Below are 14,705 nucleotides of genomic sequence, written 5' to 3'. Positions count from 1 at the left end.
ATCAATAATTCAGCGCTGTATCTTAGTGTCCCTTTCTTGTACTGTCTAATTTCATTTTTCATTCAGAACACAATGCTGTATCTAAGCGACCCTATCTTTTGTTGTTTAACTTGTATTTTCATTAGGGAAAAATCAAGGTAAATGGAAGAAACAGTTAGAAATCTTGATATTAGAGAAACTAGTTTCGACATATTCAATCTAATGTTAACTTCTGGCAAGAAAACTGGTCAACAATGCCGCCACGACCCTGGAACTTTTAACACTTTGTTCCATTTACTGTGTTTTTTCACTAGCAGCTACACACGATATTATGTTTCTTTTATTATTATGATTAGTTGTTAATATCAGTGGCCCCTTGTATTTCTTAATACTTGTGTCATTAAGAACACAGAGGTGTACCTCATTGTCCCTGCTTTGTATTCCTTAATCCATATTTTATTGAGGACAGAGTGTTGTATCTCAGTTTCCCTTTCTTGTATTATCTAATCCATTTTCATTAATAACACAGTTCTGTATCTCAGTGTCCCTTATTTGCATTTTCGAATTCGTTTTCATTTAAAACACTATGATGTATTTCAGACTTCCTTCCTTTTAGTTTCAGATTCTCATCCTTGTACCGTCTAATCTGTCTAATACAGCTCTCTACTCAATTTTCCTTTTTTTGTATTACCTAATCCGTGCTTTTAATAACACACCATTTTTTCTAAGTTCCTGTCCTTATATTTCCTAATCAGTATTTAATTAATAAGAGAGTGCTGTATCTCGCTGTCTTTTCCTTGTATTTCCTAATTCGCATTTCATTAAGAACACAGTACTCTATCTCAGTGTCTCTTCCTTGTACTACCGAATGCAACCTTATCAAAAACACAGTGTTGTGTCTCAATTTTCCTTTCTTTTATTTCATTATTTACGTTTCGTCAATAACACATTGTTTTATCTTAGTTTCCATTTCTTATATTCTCTAATTCGTGTTTCATTAAGAACACAATGCTGTATCTAAGCGACCCAACTTCTTGTCTAACTCGTGTTTCTTTAAGAACACAATGCTGTATCTAAGCGACCCAACATCTTGTCTAACTCGTGTTTCTTTAAGAACACAATGCTGTATCTAAGCGACCCAACATCTTGTCTAACTCGTGTTTCTTTAAGAACACAATGCTATAGTTCGGTTTCCTCTGCTTATGTTGCCTACTCTATATTTCAATAAGCACTCAAAACTGTATTAAGCACCTGCGATGTTGATAAACACCCACCTGTAGAGCTGATCTCGTTTTTTTTAATGGTTGCCATGACAACCAGGGAATTAAAACAGCAAATTTGTTCTTCACGTGCAACGAGCTACTTTTACCTAATAGCTTATTCCCTATGCCTTCCCCTTTTACTTTTTATACGCATGCGTATGCATGACAGTTGTTTTTTTCCACCAGCGTATAAGTCGCTTTGCTTCCGTTATCTTAAATCAATAGCTGGTAGAATACAGTCACGAACATTGCATTTCTTATTCTCAGACTTACTTGATGAACACGTAAGTGATCGATGCAAAGGAAGGTAATTTTGTAATGTTTATTTATTCATGATTGTTGGACAGTAGCGGGAAAGTGAAGTTGAGACATCATATACGACTGTGAGTTGCCAAAGAAGAGGCGTTTCTTTTGCAGCTAAACGGAAAGACGTATAGAATACATGTATTCGTGAAGTTGGAAGATTTAGGTAAGAATCTTGAAAGAAGTTGATAACTAAAAAGTAAGGGTTTATAGAAACTATCTATAGCATGTTTTAAGAATATTTACAGGTTTTAGCGCAGATCAAGGAAAACAGTCACTTGTATGTAGCTTAAATTTAACGAATACGGTTTTCATGCAAACATAGTTATTTATCTAAATATAGCGTTCTCAAAAATAAAGACGAATAATGAAATGTTCATAATATAAATATATTACGGGGCTGACAGATTCTAAAACAATGCAACATTACAGGGCTGACAGATTCTAAAACAATGCAGCATTACAGGGCTGACAGACTCGAAAACAATGCAGCATTACAGGGCTGACAGATTCTAAAACAATGCAGTTAGGGCCTTCATAACATCTCTAATAATCTTTTTTATACTAACTAAGGTAAGGCCTAAAAGGAGTAGTCACTTAAGCCTTCCCTTCTGTGATAAAGAATGCAAATATTATATAAGTTACGCTATTAGTTAGAACACCAACAGCAAAAGTTTTACAATAAAGTCTTTGATCATTACTTGAAAATCGAAGTGGCCAGCCAAGCAAGAAAGTAACAGAATAATGATACCTATATTATTAATAAGAATGGTTCATTTTATTTAATGTATATGGAGTTTTAATAAGATAAGATAAATTACTAAGTTAACATTAAAGCCATCAATTTCCAAACACGAAGTGTCTGTCGGTTCAGTCATTTGCACGGAAGGAAGTGAATAACAATCGCACTTAGAAGTGAATAGAACCTTTATGGGTGCTTAAACTTTGAGATAGATAGAAGAGGAAAAATATTACGATAGAGATAATATATATCTATGTGTATGGGTATTTATGTTTGTTTACATACAGTTAAATGTAAAGACTAGTAGATAGACAAAATTACTCACGATTTTGTACCTGTTGTAACGTCTTTTAAGCAAGGATTTACTTATTTACTTTACTGCTTTCTTTGTTACTCTGGAATACAACGTTGTCATGCTGATTTTTCACACATCTTATAAGGAAAACACTCATCATCTCTTACAATATAACAGTTATGGCGTGTATAATGTAGTCGTAATGATTCCTCATGCAGCTATCACTGGTCAGGAAAACACTCATCATCTCTTACAATATAACAGTTATGGCGTGTATAATGTAGTCGTAATGATTCCTCATGCAGCCATCACTGGTCAGGAAAACACTCATCTTCTCTTATAATATAACAGTTATGGCGTGTATAATGTAGTCGTGATGATTCCTCATGCAGCCATCACTGGTCAGGAAAACACTCATCTTCTCTTACAACATAACAGTTATGGCGTGTATAATGTAGTCGTGATGATTCCTCATGCAGCTATTTACTGGTAACGAAAACACTCACAATTTCTTACAGCATAACCAATTACAATGTGCTACAATTTTCTTTCTATATAAATCAAACTAGTTTTCATATATTTGCTGTTAATAATAAGTTTAAATAGGTCAATATTAAATATAAAGTTTAAATTAAAATCGACTAAGTATATAAATGTGTGTATATATATATATATATATATATATATCTACCGTTTGGTTTTGAACTGATATTGAAAATAAGTAACGCCATCGGATTGGTGGCGTTTACAATTGGTCAGTATATTGTACTTGATACAGTTTCAACTCTATGATATTAGACTCTTCATCGACTTAGATGACGCCATTTGAATAGTAAAAACAATATGTCACCCTTTCAGATGTCTCATCACTAGAATAATGACTTTTAGTGGAATAACGATTCGATCGATGATCAAGAAACTGTATATTTAGTCTATGATCGATGATGACGTCTTTCCTGAATCCAAAAAGAAAACAAGCTTACTGCTTTATCGCTCGAGTGAGTTGTTTCAAAACGTGAGATTATTTGGCCCAGTAGTTTGCAGTAAAGACGTTGCCTTTCACTTTTAAAGCTAAATATAACGAACCGCTTCATAGACTAAACAGATAAAGACGTTTTACCTGATTGTAGCATTTGCTTTAAAGTAAAAACACACGCACACATGGGAATTATATATTTTGCTAATTAGATCCTTAATGGTTTTGGTGTAACATTATATTCAAGAATGTATCACCATGCTCATCTAAATTATTGAGAAAAATCTAGTTAATGTTTCATATTTTTTAGCGTGTATGGAAGTAATCATTTTTGTTTTGGTTGATACTTAACACAAGTAAAATATTCCAGAACGACTTTGATTGTTATCATGTGGGAAGCAGTGTCCTCTCTAAAGCGCCGAGGGAGTGGATTCAGGCCAACTGGCAAGTCAGAATCTGAACTGGTGACTGAATCTTTACTAACAGAGGTAAGCCTAAAACGACATCCTTCACAGCATTTCATGAACAAACGTAAGAAGCCGTGATGAACAAGGGTAAGCCTAGAACGGCATCCTTCACAATACTTGCATGAACAAGTGTAGGTAGTTATGATGAACACAGGTAAGTCTAGAATGACATCCTTCACAATACTTGCATGAACAAGTGTAGGTAGTTATGATGAACACAGGTAAGTCTAGAATGACATCCTTCACATTATTTACATGAACAAGTGTAAGTAGCCGTGATGAAAAGAGGTAAGTATACAATGACATCCTTCCTACTATTTACATGAACAAGTGTAAGTAGCCGTGATGAACAAAGGCAAGTCTACGATGACATCCTTCATATTATTTACATGAACAAGTGTAAGTAGCCGTGATGAAAAGAGGTAAGTCTACAATGACATCCTTCACAATACTTGCATGAACAAGTGTAGGTAGTTATGATGAACACAGGTAAGTATACAATGGAAAAAAATAATAAAAACAAAGCGGACCGTGATGAACAAAGGCAAGTCTAGAATGACATCCTTCATATTATTTACATGAACAAGTGTAAGTAGCCGTGATGAACAGAGGTAAACCTAGAACGATATCCTTCATATAACTCACGTGACAAAGTAAAAGTAACCATGATTTTTTTAGTGTTTAGCCCAAAGTGTACAATATGCTATCTGTACTGTGTCCCCTACAGGGATTCAACTCCGAATTTTGACGTTAAAATCCCTCCAAAGTTTACCGATGAGCCATAGAAGGATATTTGTGTAGCTATCTTACATTTTAAACTTTGAATTTGATGAATTTTGAGCAATGCCTGGAGACAATATAATTGTAATAAAAACGATAATGCACACATATTTTATTTTTGTCTAAAAATTTTTGTACAACTATCAGAAACCATTTTCCCAAAAGTATAGAGGCAGCTGTGAAGTTTGTCCACTCGTAGTTGTCATTGTTGTTGTTTTCTGAAATCAGATGCGTCGATAGGCACTGGCACAAGGGGCCCGTGCCCTGATTCTAGTTGACAGTGCCCCGAATCCCCAGTTGGTGTCTTGAAAAATCTGAATAGAAAACCACGGATGATGTTATACAGAAACAGCGAAAACTCACACGCCTATGGGCCCGAGCCCCGAATCTTTTAAGCACCTAGCAACGCTTCTGTCTGAAATATATATATTATACCTTATACGTGTTTGTTCCACTATATTTCAGACACCTAGTGATTAGTAAGTTGACATTTGTTCCACTGTGTTTCAGACACCTGGTGATTAGCAATTTGATGTTTCTACTACTCTAAAGTGAACATCTGCCATTATACTTTGGTTTCAGAAAGTGTTTAAGTTAAATTGTTATAGTCTACACTTTATCTTATTTATGTTTAATTATAACTGATAATTATATCTGAAGCTGTATTTACTCAGCATGTTACCCATATACTACTAGTGAGAGGTGAGAGTTGATGAGATACCTTGAATTTCTGCTGTTATTGCTTCGGTAACAAATTTATTAGTCTTTTACCGCAGAAAACCCTCGAAAGTCCATTTTTGTACGTTCGATATATGTTGTGAAAATATTGTAACACTTTCATGAATATTGTTTCATATAAACTTTTTAATAAGCGGAAACTATAAGTTTTAACTATTGCCGCTTTTCACACTAATTGTGGGTCGAGCGTGCCATAATGGTTAGATACCAGCCTGCACAATCGAAGGCCCTAGGTTCGAGCTAAAAATATGGCAGTGAAGACGCTCTGCATTTTTAAAAGGTACGTCATAAAAGTGACAGTCACTTTCTCTATTTAAAAAGAGTAGCTGTGTAGGTGTTTGACATTGTTTGCTTGTTCTTATTTTGGTCAACAGTTCAAAATTAGAGACAGATATTCCTGAACTTTGGAGTCTTTAGCCTGGGTGTTTAGTTGCAAGTTATTCCTGAACTTTGGAGTCTTTAGCCTGGGTGTTTAGTTGCAAGTTAAAAATACCAAATTAATTGTCGTATTACTCATACAGGCCGTCGATTGCATTCTTTTCCCCATGCTGGATTATGTGGTGTTCTTCTTGACCAGCAAATGTACACAAACATAATATTCACTGGTAGATTCTATTAACTTTATAACATGGTGAAGCAGAAGGTTCTAAACGACTTTACAACAGACAGGCTGATAGATGTACGTGCAGGACAAAACTAACGAATGCATTTGGCAAGAAAAACTTCAAATCCTACCTGGAATGTAAATCGATGGAGAATTGAGGAAGAACTCTGAGAAGAATTGGATCACCACCAAATAGAAATGCAGGTGCATTGGAAGCAATGTCGGGAGCGCTAAGTAAGTAACAGTCAGCCATTTCACTGAAACATTCGAGTGTGGACAGGATACAAGCTAAGAACTACACTCTTTCAGTGGCAAAGCATCTCTTTGTAAGGCATTCACACACCCCTACCAAAAGGACGTGCCGCTTGCAATGGTGATGTGAAAGGGGACTGGATTCTGAACAAACAGAATGGGAGGTTAGATATGCATAGAATACTGATTCAGCATTGGCCTCTAAATGTATCTTGCTAATCATTCAGGCTACTGGACATGGAGTAATAATATACTTAATAGGCATGGTTTGGACCTACTTTATCAGAGGAAGGCCAGATGACAACTGGAGAGTATTTATGGACGAGGGTTGACTAGGTGCACCCTATGATGCTGTGCTTCCATCCAAATGGTGGTGATGTGTTTCAGGGTGAAATTCCCCCATTAATCGAAGCTGTAAATTTCAAGACTGATTATGGGGAACAGAACATGGATTCCGACCACCACAATCTTCTGATATCAACGAAATTGAGCATCTTTGTGAAACGTTAGAACATCACATTAGGAGCAGACCACATATGCTTTCATATTTCAGCCAACTACACGCCGCAATAGGCCAAGGAATGGTAAGAAATCCCATGGGATGTCCCTTTTCATTTTTTGCAATTGATGCCACGTTATGTTGCTACAGTTATTCAAACTTGTTCTATTTCAACACAGTGTTTGGTCCATTCTATACTTTTCACACTAATACATGTAAATTCCATTCATATTAATATGTGTTAAAAAATAGGGTGTGTCCATAAACATATTTTCAATATGAAGGACAACTTTTGTGTAATTTTTTTGGAAAGTTCATAAGAATAGTAATAATAGTTTTACAGAAATGCACTATTTTTGCCACTGTTATATATATATAATTGATTTTTATTAATATATTATGTAACTACAGGTGGAGACGATGATCAAACAACATCTTGAAGAAGAAAGGAAAGAGAGGAATAGTGACCAGAAATCAGTTGATTACAGCTGGTTAGCCACTGATCAAACGGTCAGATCTTATGATATCCCGCCTATGAAAAAGCTCGAACTGGAGTCCCTTTGTTCACAAGTAAATCTTATTATTTTCAAAGTATATAGAACCATTCTTTCACCCTAGCTATTTACTGTTAAAAATACTTATTCCGGGAAACATGTATTTTTCATAGAAAGCACCCAGACACACACACAATTATATGTATAGACAATAAGTACTATTTATCTTTAATGAAATCAAGTATGGTTCAAATAATGTTCGGGCTTTCGTCTACTTGCAGCTTGTCAAAGCAAAATAAAATGCCTCAATGAAACAACAAGCTCTTGTTAATTTCTCAAAGGAAGAGCATCACATTGGTAACAACCAAAACTTTTATATTACATCGTATTATTTATTAATATGGGGTGTGAAATAAAGCTTTTAACTTATGAACAAGAACCACCTAATGAGTTATATATATATAAACTTCTATATTAACTAAGGGCTAGTACACACGTAGTTTTCTTACATACCACACCTTTCCTATCTCCTTTACTTTCACACCAATCTGGTCATCCCTAACTTTAAAATTAGGAACACGTTGAAACAACTCACGTATCGGTAACGAAATCAGTGTAACTTACTCTCAACTCTCAAAATCTTTTTCACCCAATTGGTTCAGCGGTAAGTCTTAAGACTTAAAAGGTTAAAAGTATGTTTTAATTCAGATTTTGTGTTATACAACACTTTATATATCGTCTCTGCAACACCAGCCACATCCCATTCACTGCTATCTGGTTGATATGCAAACAGAGTTTGATTTAGTAGTAAAAAATTGGGGTGAGTCTTCAAACTCTAGTTGCCACACAGATAACCAAAATAGACCAGCCATGTTACAAGATCATCCGAAATTATTACCACTGACAGTCTGATGAATCATTTCCTATCAGTGTCAGACACAAGTTTAGCACAGTTGAAGCCAACTATGAATCACTACTCTCAGACACAAGTTTAGCACAGTTGAAGACAACTATGAATCACTACCATACGTGTTTTACTTCTTTCTCCATCTGTGGACTTACAGCTTTACTTTCGTGCATTCAAACTGCACCTTGCACTGAAATAATGTTAAGTACATATTCGGCAAAACTGTGTGTTTTTTCAAAATACTTCATTCTACATGATTGAAAATATCCAGTCATAAATAAGTAAAACACTGGATGCACCACGCTTACATTTAAGCTACATTTTGCGGATCTCACCAATTCACAAATATCTCGATTCGATCCAATTGAAATATTATCGAAAAGAGTGGGTTTTCTTACAAGCGTATCATGGGCTTACCCCTTACTCTCAAGGGAATGCTTTAGGTTCAATGTCGAAATTTGTACATCTTCTCACCAGCATTAATGAAAATATCCAGTGCACTGTTTCTTCAAATAATGGTTTACAAGTCAGTAATCACACTGTATTTCGTTCTCAAAAGCTTAACATTTAAAACAAATTCGTTGTTTTAGTTTAGATTTTGCTTGATAGCAAAATTGTATAATTGATTCTTTTGTATTATACAACACTTTACATATATATATATATATATATATCGTTCATACGCCTTGGCAACACCATCTAGATATATTTATTTATACACAGATATTGTCATACATATAAATATATATCAATATTACACATTGTCGCTTACTCTAGTAGATGTAGACAGACTGCCTCCGGCTCCTGGGCTGTTACTATGGTAACTAACACAGGTACCTCTGCTAACTATGTCTCGATAGCTGTAGTGATGTAACGTGTTGTTATTTGTGAGCCATTAAACTCAAAAAGTTGTCTCGGCATCATAACATAAACACTCAGTGACAGAATTCAGTCAAACTAAAATTTCTAACCTAAATGATTTAGGCTAGTATTCGTGTTACCGTATTTATCATTACACTCTCAGACCACCTAGAATAATGTAGTTATCTGCATTAAAATACTTTTACTGCCTTTACAACTGCCAATACCAGTAGTCAAACTAGCAAGATCCATTCATCTCAGTTGGATTCACAGAAAGGTAAAGACAGGCAAATTAAGTAAGACAAAGAATACAAATCCCTCACTGCACATGAGCTACATAACAAATCCCTCACTGCACATGAGCTACATATATAATTCAAATATACTGTAAATGAATCCAGTAAGTTTCGGGAGGTCTGCCCTACAGAAGTTTCGCTACTACTCGACTAGAGTAATTCTCGCAAAAAATTTGAACAACATTTTACTTGAGAAAATCACTCAATAACTCGGAAAGTAAGGGTTGCAATACCCTTTCAATCAAGTTGATTTTTTACTCCTAACAATCATACAAACTAATTATTTGCGAGGCATGATATCTACTGATAAAAACCGACATAACTGTATGATAATTGAGCAGCTATCACCAGATATTATATGGATATCTGTCCATTAAACTCTACTCAGTAGCTCGGAAAATAAGAATCACGTTAATCTTGGAATCAATAAACTATCCTAACTTTGTGACAATTACAAAATGTAGATCAAACGTACATTTCAACGTGAAATAGCTCAGAAAGCAAGGAATGCCACGTCCTTTGAGTCGATAATCTTGCAGTAACTGAATGTCCTAATTGTTGGTTCTGCTATGCTGTCAGTGTATCTGCATACCCTGTTAATTTCTAAGGCTTTATGATAACTCTTTAATGAGAATGTAGGTAATGTATTGAGATACAAGTTCAACAAGAACTAAATCAGCTGCCCATGGACTGAAACATCCACCAGTATGCAACGTGTTTTTTAAAGATATGTGAGCCGAACTGTACGAATGTTTTGTTAATTAAAACTACTGTGCTTTGTATGAAGTCATTCAGTGTAAAAAAGCATTAGTTTTTATGGTGTGTGTATTACCAGAGAATCATTCAGTATCATCTGTGTAAATCATTAATTTACCTGTGCTATTCTTGCTGAAACGCCTGAAATAGTTTGAGCTCACAAGGTGTCCAGGGTAAGGACATTCAACAAACAGACCCGGTTTCACCATGCATTAAGACAATCCACTGGCGTTTGCGTGTTGTAGATCTGAACAATGCTGTACAAAATCATACAGAGTCACTCCCTCCAAATTTTTATAATTTATAAGCTATTCAAGTGATGCGTGGTCCACCTAACAGACGAAAGTTCTAACATACAGGTAGTGTTGATAGCGTTTAACAAAGATCAAGGTTCTTTTTCATCATGCAGTATTGGCATTCAGGAGCTACAAACATAAAACTAGCATGCATTCCACTCCATCTGCACCTGTAATAATACTGCTCCTGTTTCAGTCTTGCTGGCGTCAGTATCCAACAAGCATTAACCGCCCTGTTGTGAATATACCAGCAGTGAATCTTTTACGAAAGCATACTTTAGAGACAGTAATGCTTGCCCATACTTCTTGATCCATCTAAAATATATATTATTGGCTTTAGTGAGAGCAGATAGTGGTGTGGCAATCTTGCAGAAGTTGGAAACAAATTATCTTTAATCCGATGCAAAACCAAAGAAACTGCAAACTTCTTATTTGGTCCTGGGTTGAGGCTAGCCCAGTTCCACTGGGGTATTGGTAGAGTCAGTAGATACTCCCTCTCTTCCCTAGTTTTACTGACGAATTCTATTATAACACACTTTTCTGGTTCCAACTTCAAAGCTGCTGCTATTATCTGTTGAAGTACCATTCTCCAATCCAACCATGCAGCCAAACACCAAAACACCATCAACATAGACCACATTTCTTTCACAGTGCATCCCCTTTGGTGAGAGCTCCATTAGCCTCTAAAAAGCGGCACGTACATTCAATAGGTCAGAAGGAATGATGCAATACCTGTACAAACCATCTTGAGAGCTGAAAGCAATCTTAGCTCTGCTCTCATCATTCAGTTTGGTTTGCCAGCATGCCACAGCTAAAGCGTTCAACTTTTGGACTCTTTCCAATGTATCCACAAATTCATTTGCCCATGGGAATGGAAAGGAATCAACTTGATAACCTGTCTGAAATCAACACATTATTTTGGCATCACCTCCTTCTGCATAATCAGTGTTGGAAAATGCAATGCAATTTCTAAATGCTCTACGATTCGTTTATTAAGTATGCACAATACTTTGATGTTGGATGCATCCCAGGTGCTCCATGAAAGCCTGGCCTGTATGGCAGTTATTTAATCAAACATTCATCACATATGTGATGGCAAGTATTTTTTCTGTTTGACCAAATCAGCCACAAATACATTGGCATATTCAGCCAATAGGGCACTAAGTTTCTGTTACTGTGTTGTAACAAGAGTGCTTAGATATGTCAGCAAACAAAACTTGCTTTAAGAATATTATCAAGGTTTTATTCCTCCTGCTTTCTGGACAGGAAATGAATCTCGTGAATTGTTTTATCACTGCCTTACATGGCATCAATGCACTACACCTCATCCATAGTAAACCATAGAACACCATTTGTGTACATTTAAGTACCGTGAGTTCCTCTGTAACATATACTTGCGTAGTCCACTGTTCTTAGGTTTGGTCTGATCAGCAACCGGTATTTCCTCCACCAGAAATGCAGCTCACCTGTAGCACAAGCAAAATTGAACAATAATTTCTACATTATGTACAACAATAGGATACCAATGTCAGATGCAATGATGAATATGACTACATTTCTTCTGTGGATGACATTATCTAGACATAGGTAGAGATGTGCCTCTGAATATATGTATAATCTGTCGCAATTCGGTATTAACTGGCCATAGTGGTTTTTTCACTAAGAGTGCTTGATATATTGCAAAATCAAATAATTTCCTTGTAGCTTCTTTATCAATAAAGAACTCTATCTCTTATCCTTTTATCTTCAGAAGGTGAAGTGACCACCAAACCTTCTGGCAAAAGCTGTCTGCTGCACTCTTCTACATTGGTGGCCAGTCTCCAGCTCAGACTCTATTAGTTTTCCAGAGCAGTAATAGCTACTTCTCACTGCTAATTCTCCTCCAGTTGGTCAAAACTGGTAGCCTCACTTATCTTTCATGCGTGAAAAGATGAAGACAGTTCACTCTGAATGATCCTGCTGTCAAAAGCAGGTGCTTTCATCCTCACTTCCAAAGCAACGTCTAGGTGGAGAAATCATCGTCAGCAGCTATGAAACAAACATTGTGGGTGGACCAGAGAAGCCATACCCATTAAATGGGAGTCGGTAGTATTGTGTCATAGTGCTAGGATATGTCACCTGCTGGTTTTCCATAGGCAAAGCTCGAGCTTGAAGTGAGGAACTCACTGGAATATGGTGACAAGTCCAAGTTACAGCCATGGCAGCTACTGCTGCTGCCAACTTTTTCTCTCTTGCAACCTATTCAAAGTCGGGAATTCACACCTTATTGCCACAACTTTTTCCTCCATGAAGGTGAGAATGTCTCTCACACCAAAGTGATGATGCCTCATCCATTCATTGAGGAGTCTCTCAGTGAAGTCATCAATAAGAATATCTTCATGATCTGTCAATGTGGTATGCCTTTCAATGAGACTAGTAGAATTCATTTGTGTAGGCAGCCAAGTTCTGTGACAAACTGCCTCTTTTGAGCCTTAAACAAAACCCAATGGACTGCCTGATTTTTCAATGGGTCAAAATGTAGAAACAACTTGGGCCCAACTGTATTTCAGTCTTGTAATTGTGAATTTCTAAAGTTCTTGTAGCAGGAAGGGTTGTGCTGTCCAAACTTAAGTTCAGGCATTGAGCCCAGCCATTCCAGGCACTGACCTTACTGAAATACTCTGGGAAATGGTCCAGATCCTCTTTAGCTGCACTTTTAAATGTTTGGAGCATTATTTGTTTAGTCTAACTTATAGCTATCTGTGACTTTGGCATAAATTCCTCACATATAGACTCTCATCCAACACTAAGCTGAGACATCTTAAGTAGTGACATGCAGTGGAGTGGTCTAGTACAGGGACCTCCACACTCAGACACGTGCAGAGGTAATTTATCCATTGGTTCTGCATGACCCCACGCTTCTTTGTTTCCTGTAGTTCCCAGGCAGAATACCTCTTGTAAGATGATCAACATTACCCCTTAGATCATTACCTTCACCAGTTCATGTCTACCATCTTACCTGCTGATGAAACAGCTCCTGCTGGTGGACATCATCCACCAACAGCACCCACTCTCTCTCTCTCTCTCTTGGCTGATCACAGATGTCATCGACCAGAGCCAGTGTTGAACCGGTGTTGGTTGGTGGTTGAATGCCAAATGAAAATACTACATCATTTAATCTCGTACTCCCCAGACAGAGCATCATCCTGACAATTCTCAGTCATCTACGTCTTCTGTGCACTGATGATAAATCTTAGAGGAGAACCAAGTCGACCATTCTGGGTGTACCCGATTTTGACAGTTATCCTTTCCAGGGCTGTACCCCAATGAGAGAGATGTCGTGGACCTTCTAAGCGTTGGTGAAAGTCCACTGTCGAAAAAAAGGGTTTCTCATAGGCCAAATAACTTCCTCTGACAATGATGCTCCTCAGTACCTAACTCCCCTCCTTGTCATAACTCATTCAACTCATATAAAATGTAATTTCCTCAAATTCAAAAGAGTTTAGAAGAGCACAGGCAAATACATTCACCATGAGAAAAACAAACACTCTGCAAAAAAATATATTCTCCTTCCTTCCTACTCTGTGGTATTTCCAAGTTTACTGGTTTTCTTTACAGTAATTGGGTACGAGCCACAGAATAACAAGAAGTTTTGATAGAAAATGCAATGTGAAACAAAATATGAATTTGCATAGCCTTGACTGATTTGGAAACAATGAATGAGACTGTACACATGGTATGCACAGTAAAACAGTCTTTATTTCAACACAAACACAATCAAAGTTTAAGACAACACGTTTACTGGAAGACTCTTAATGTGTTTAAATCAAATCGATATCTGCAATAATTTCAAACTATCTTGTTCTATATTGAAAAAACATGGCATTGTATACTAAAAACAAAAATTCCATTCTACTCAAGAAACAGAGATTATTCACTTGATTGATGGTAACTCTCACTTTAAAACAAGGCACGTTGTATCCTTGAGGCATCACCTGACTTTTAAATGGATAATATCACTATCTGTGTCTATATAGTATGTTCTACATGTTACGTATTAGAATTTCAAATGGTCTGTAACCGATTTATATGATACTTTAAATTTAGTACTTTAATTGTACTTTATATTTAGCAGTTAAGTAAAAGCCGATATATAGTCAGTTTATGATGTTTGCCAACAAGATTGATACACAGTTTTCTTTTTTAACCCAAATACGTT

General features: G+C 36.4%; 1 protein-coding gene across 2 annotated transcripts in view; it reads left to right on the top strand.

The window, feature by feature from the left end:
* The first annotated feature begins 1,464 nt into the window (after positions 1-1,464).
* The window catches only part of LOC106457755 (protein RD3-like), a 17,479-nt gene continuing 4,238 nt past the window's right edge, over positions 1,465-14,705 (top strand). The window contains exons 1-3 of one of the 2 annotated variants that reach the window (XM_013917201.2): positions 1,465-1,710; positions 3,928-4,045; positions 7,309-7,467. In XM_013917201.2, coding sequence (XP_013772655.1) covers positions 3,947-4,045; positions 7,309-7,467 — 258 coding nt within the window. In that variant the 5' untranslated portion in view covers positions 1,465-1,710; positions 3,928-3,946. Of the gene's footprint in view, positions 1,744-3,927; positions 4,046-7,308; positions 7,468-14,705 lie in introns of both variants that reach the window. The other variant, XM_022383783.1, reaches the window with a different exon arrangement.

Source organism: Limulus polyphemus, unplaced genomic scaffold, assembly GCF_000517525.1.
Source record: "Limulus polyphemus unplaced genomic scaffold, Limulus_polyphemus-2.1.2 Scaffold371, whole genome shotgun sequence".
Lineage (NCBI taxonomy): Eukaryota > Metazoa > Arthropoda > Merostomata > Xiphosura > Limulidae > Limulus > Limulus polyphemus.
This window is presented reverse-complemented; position numbering and strand designations above follow the sequence as displayed.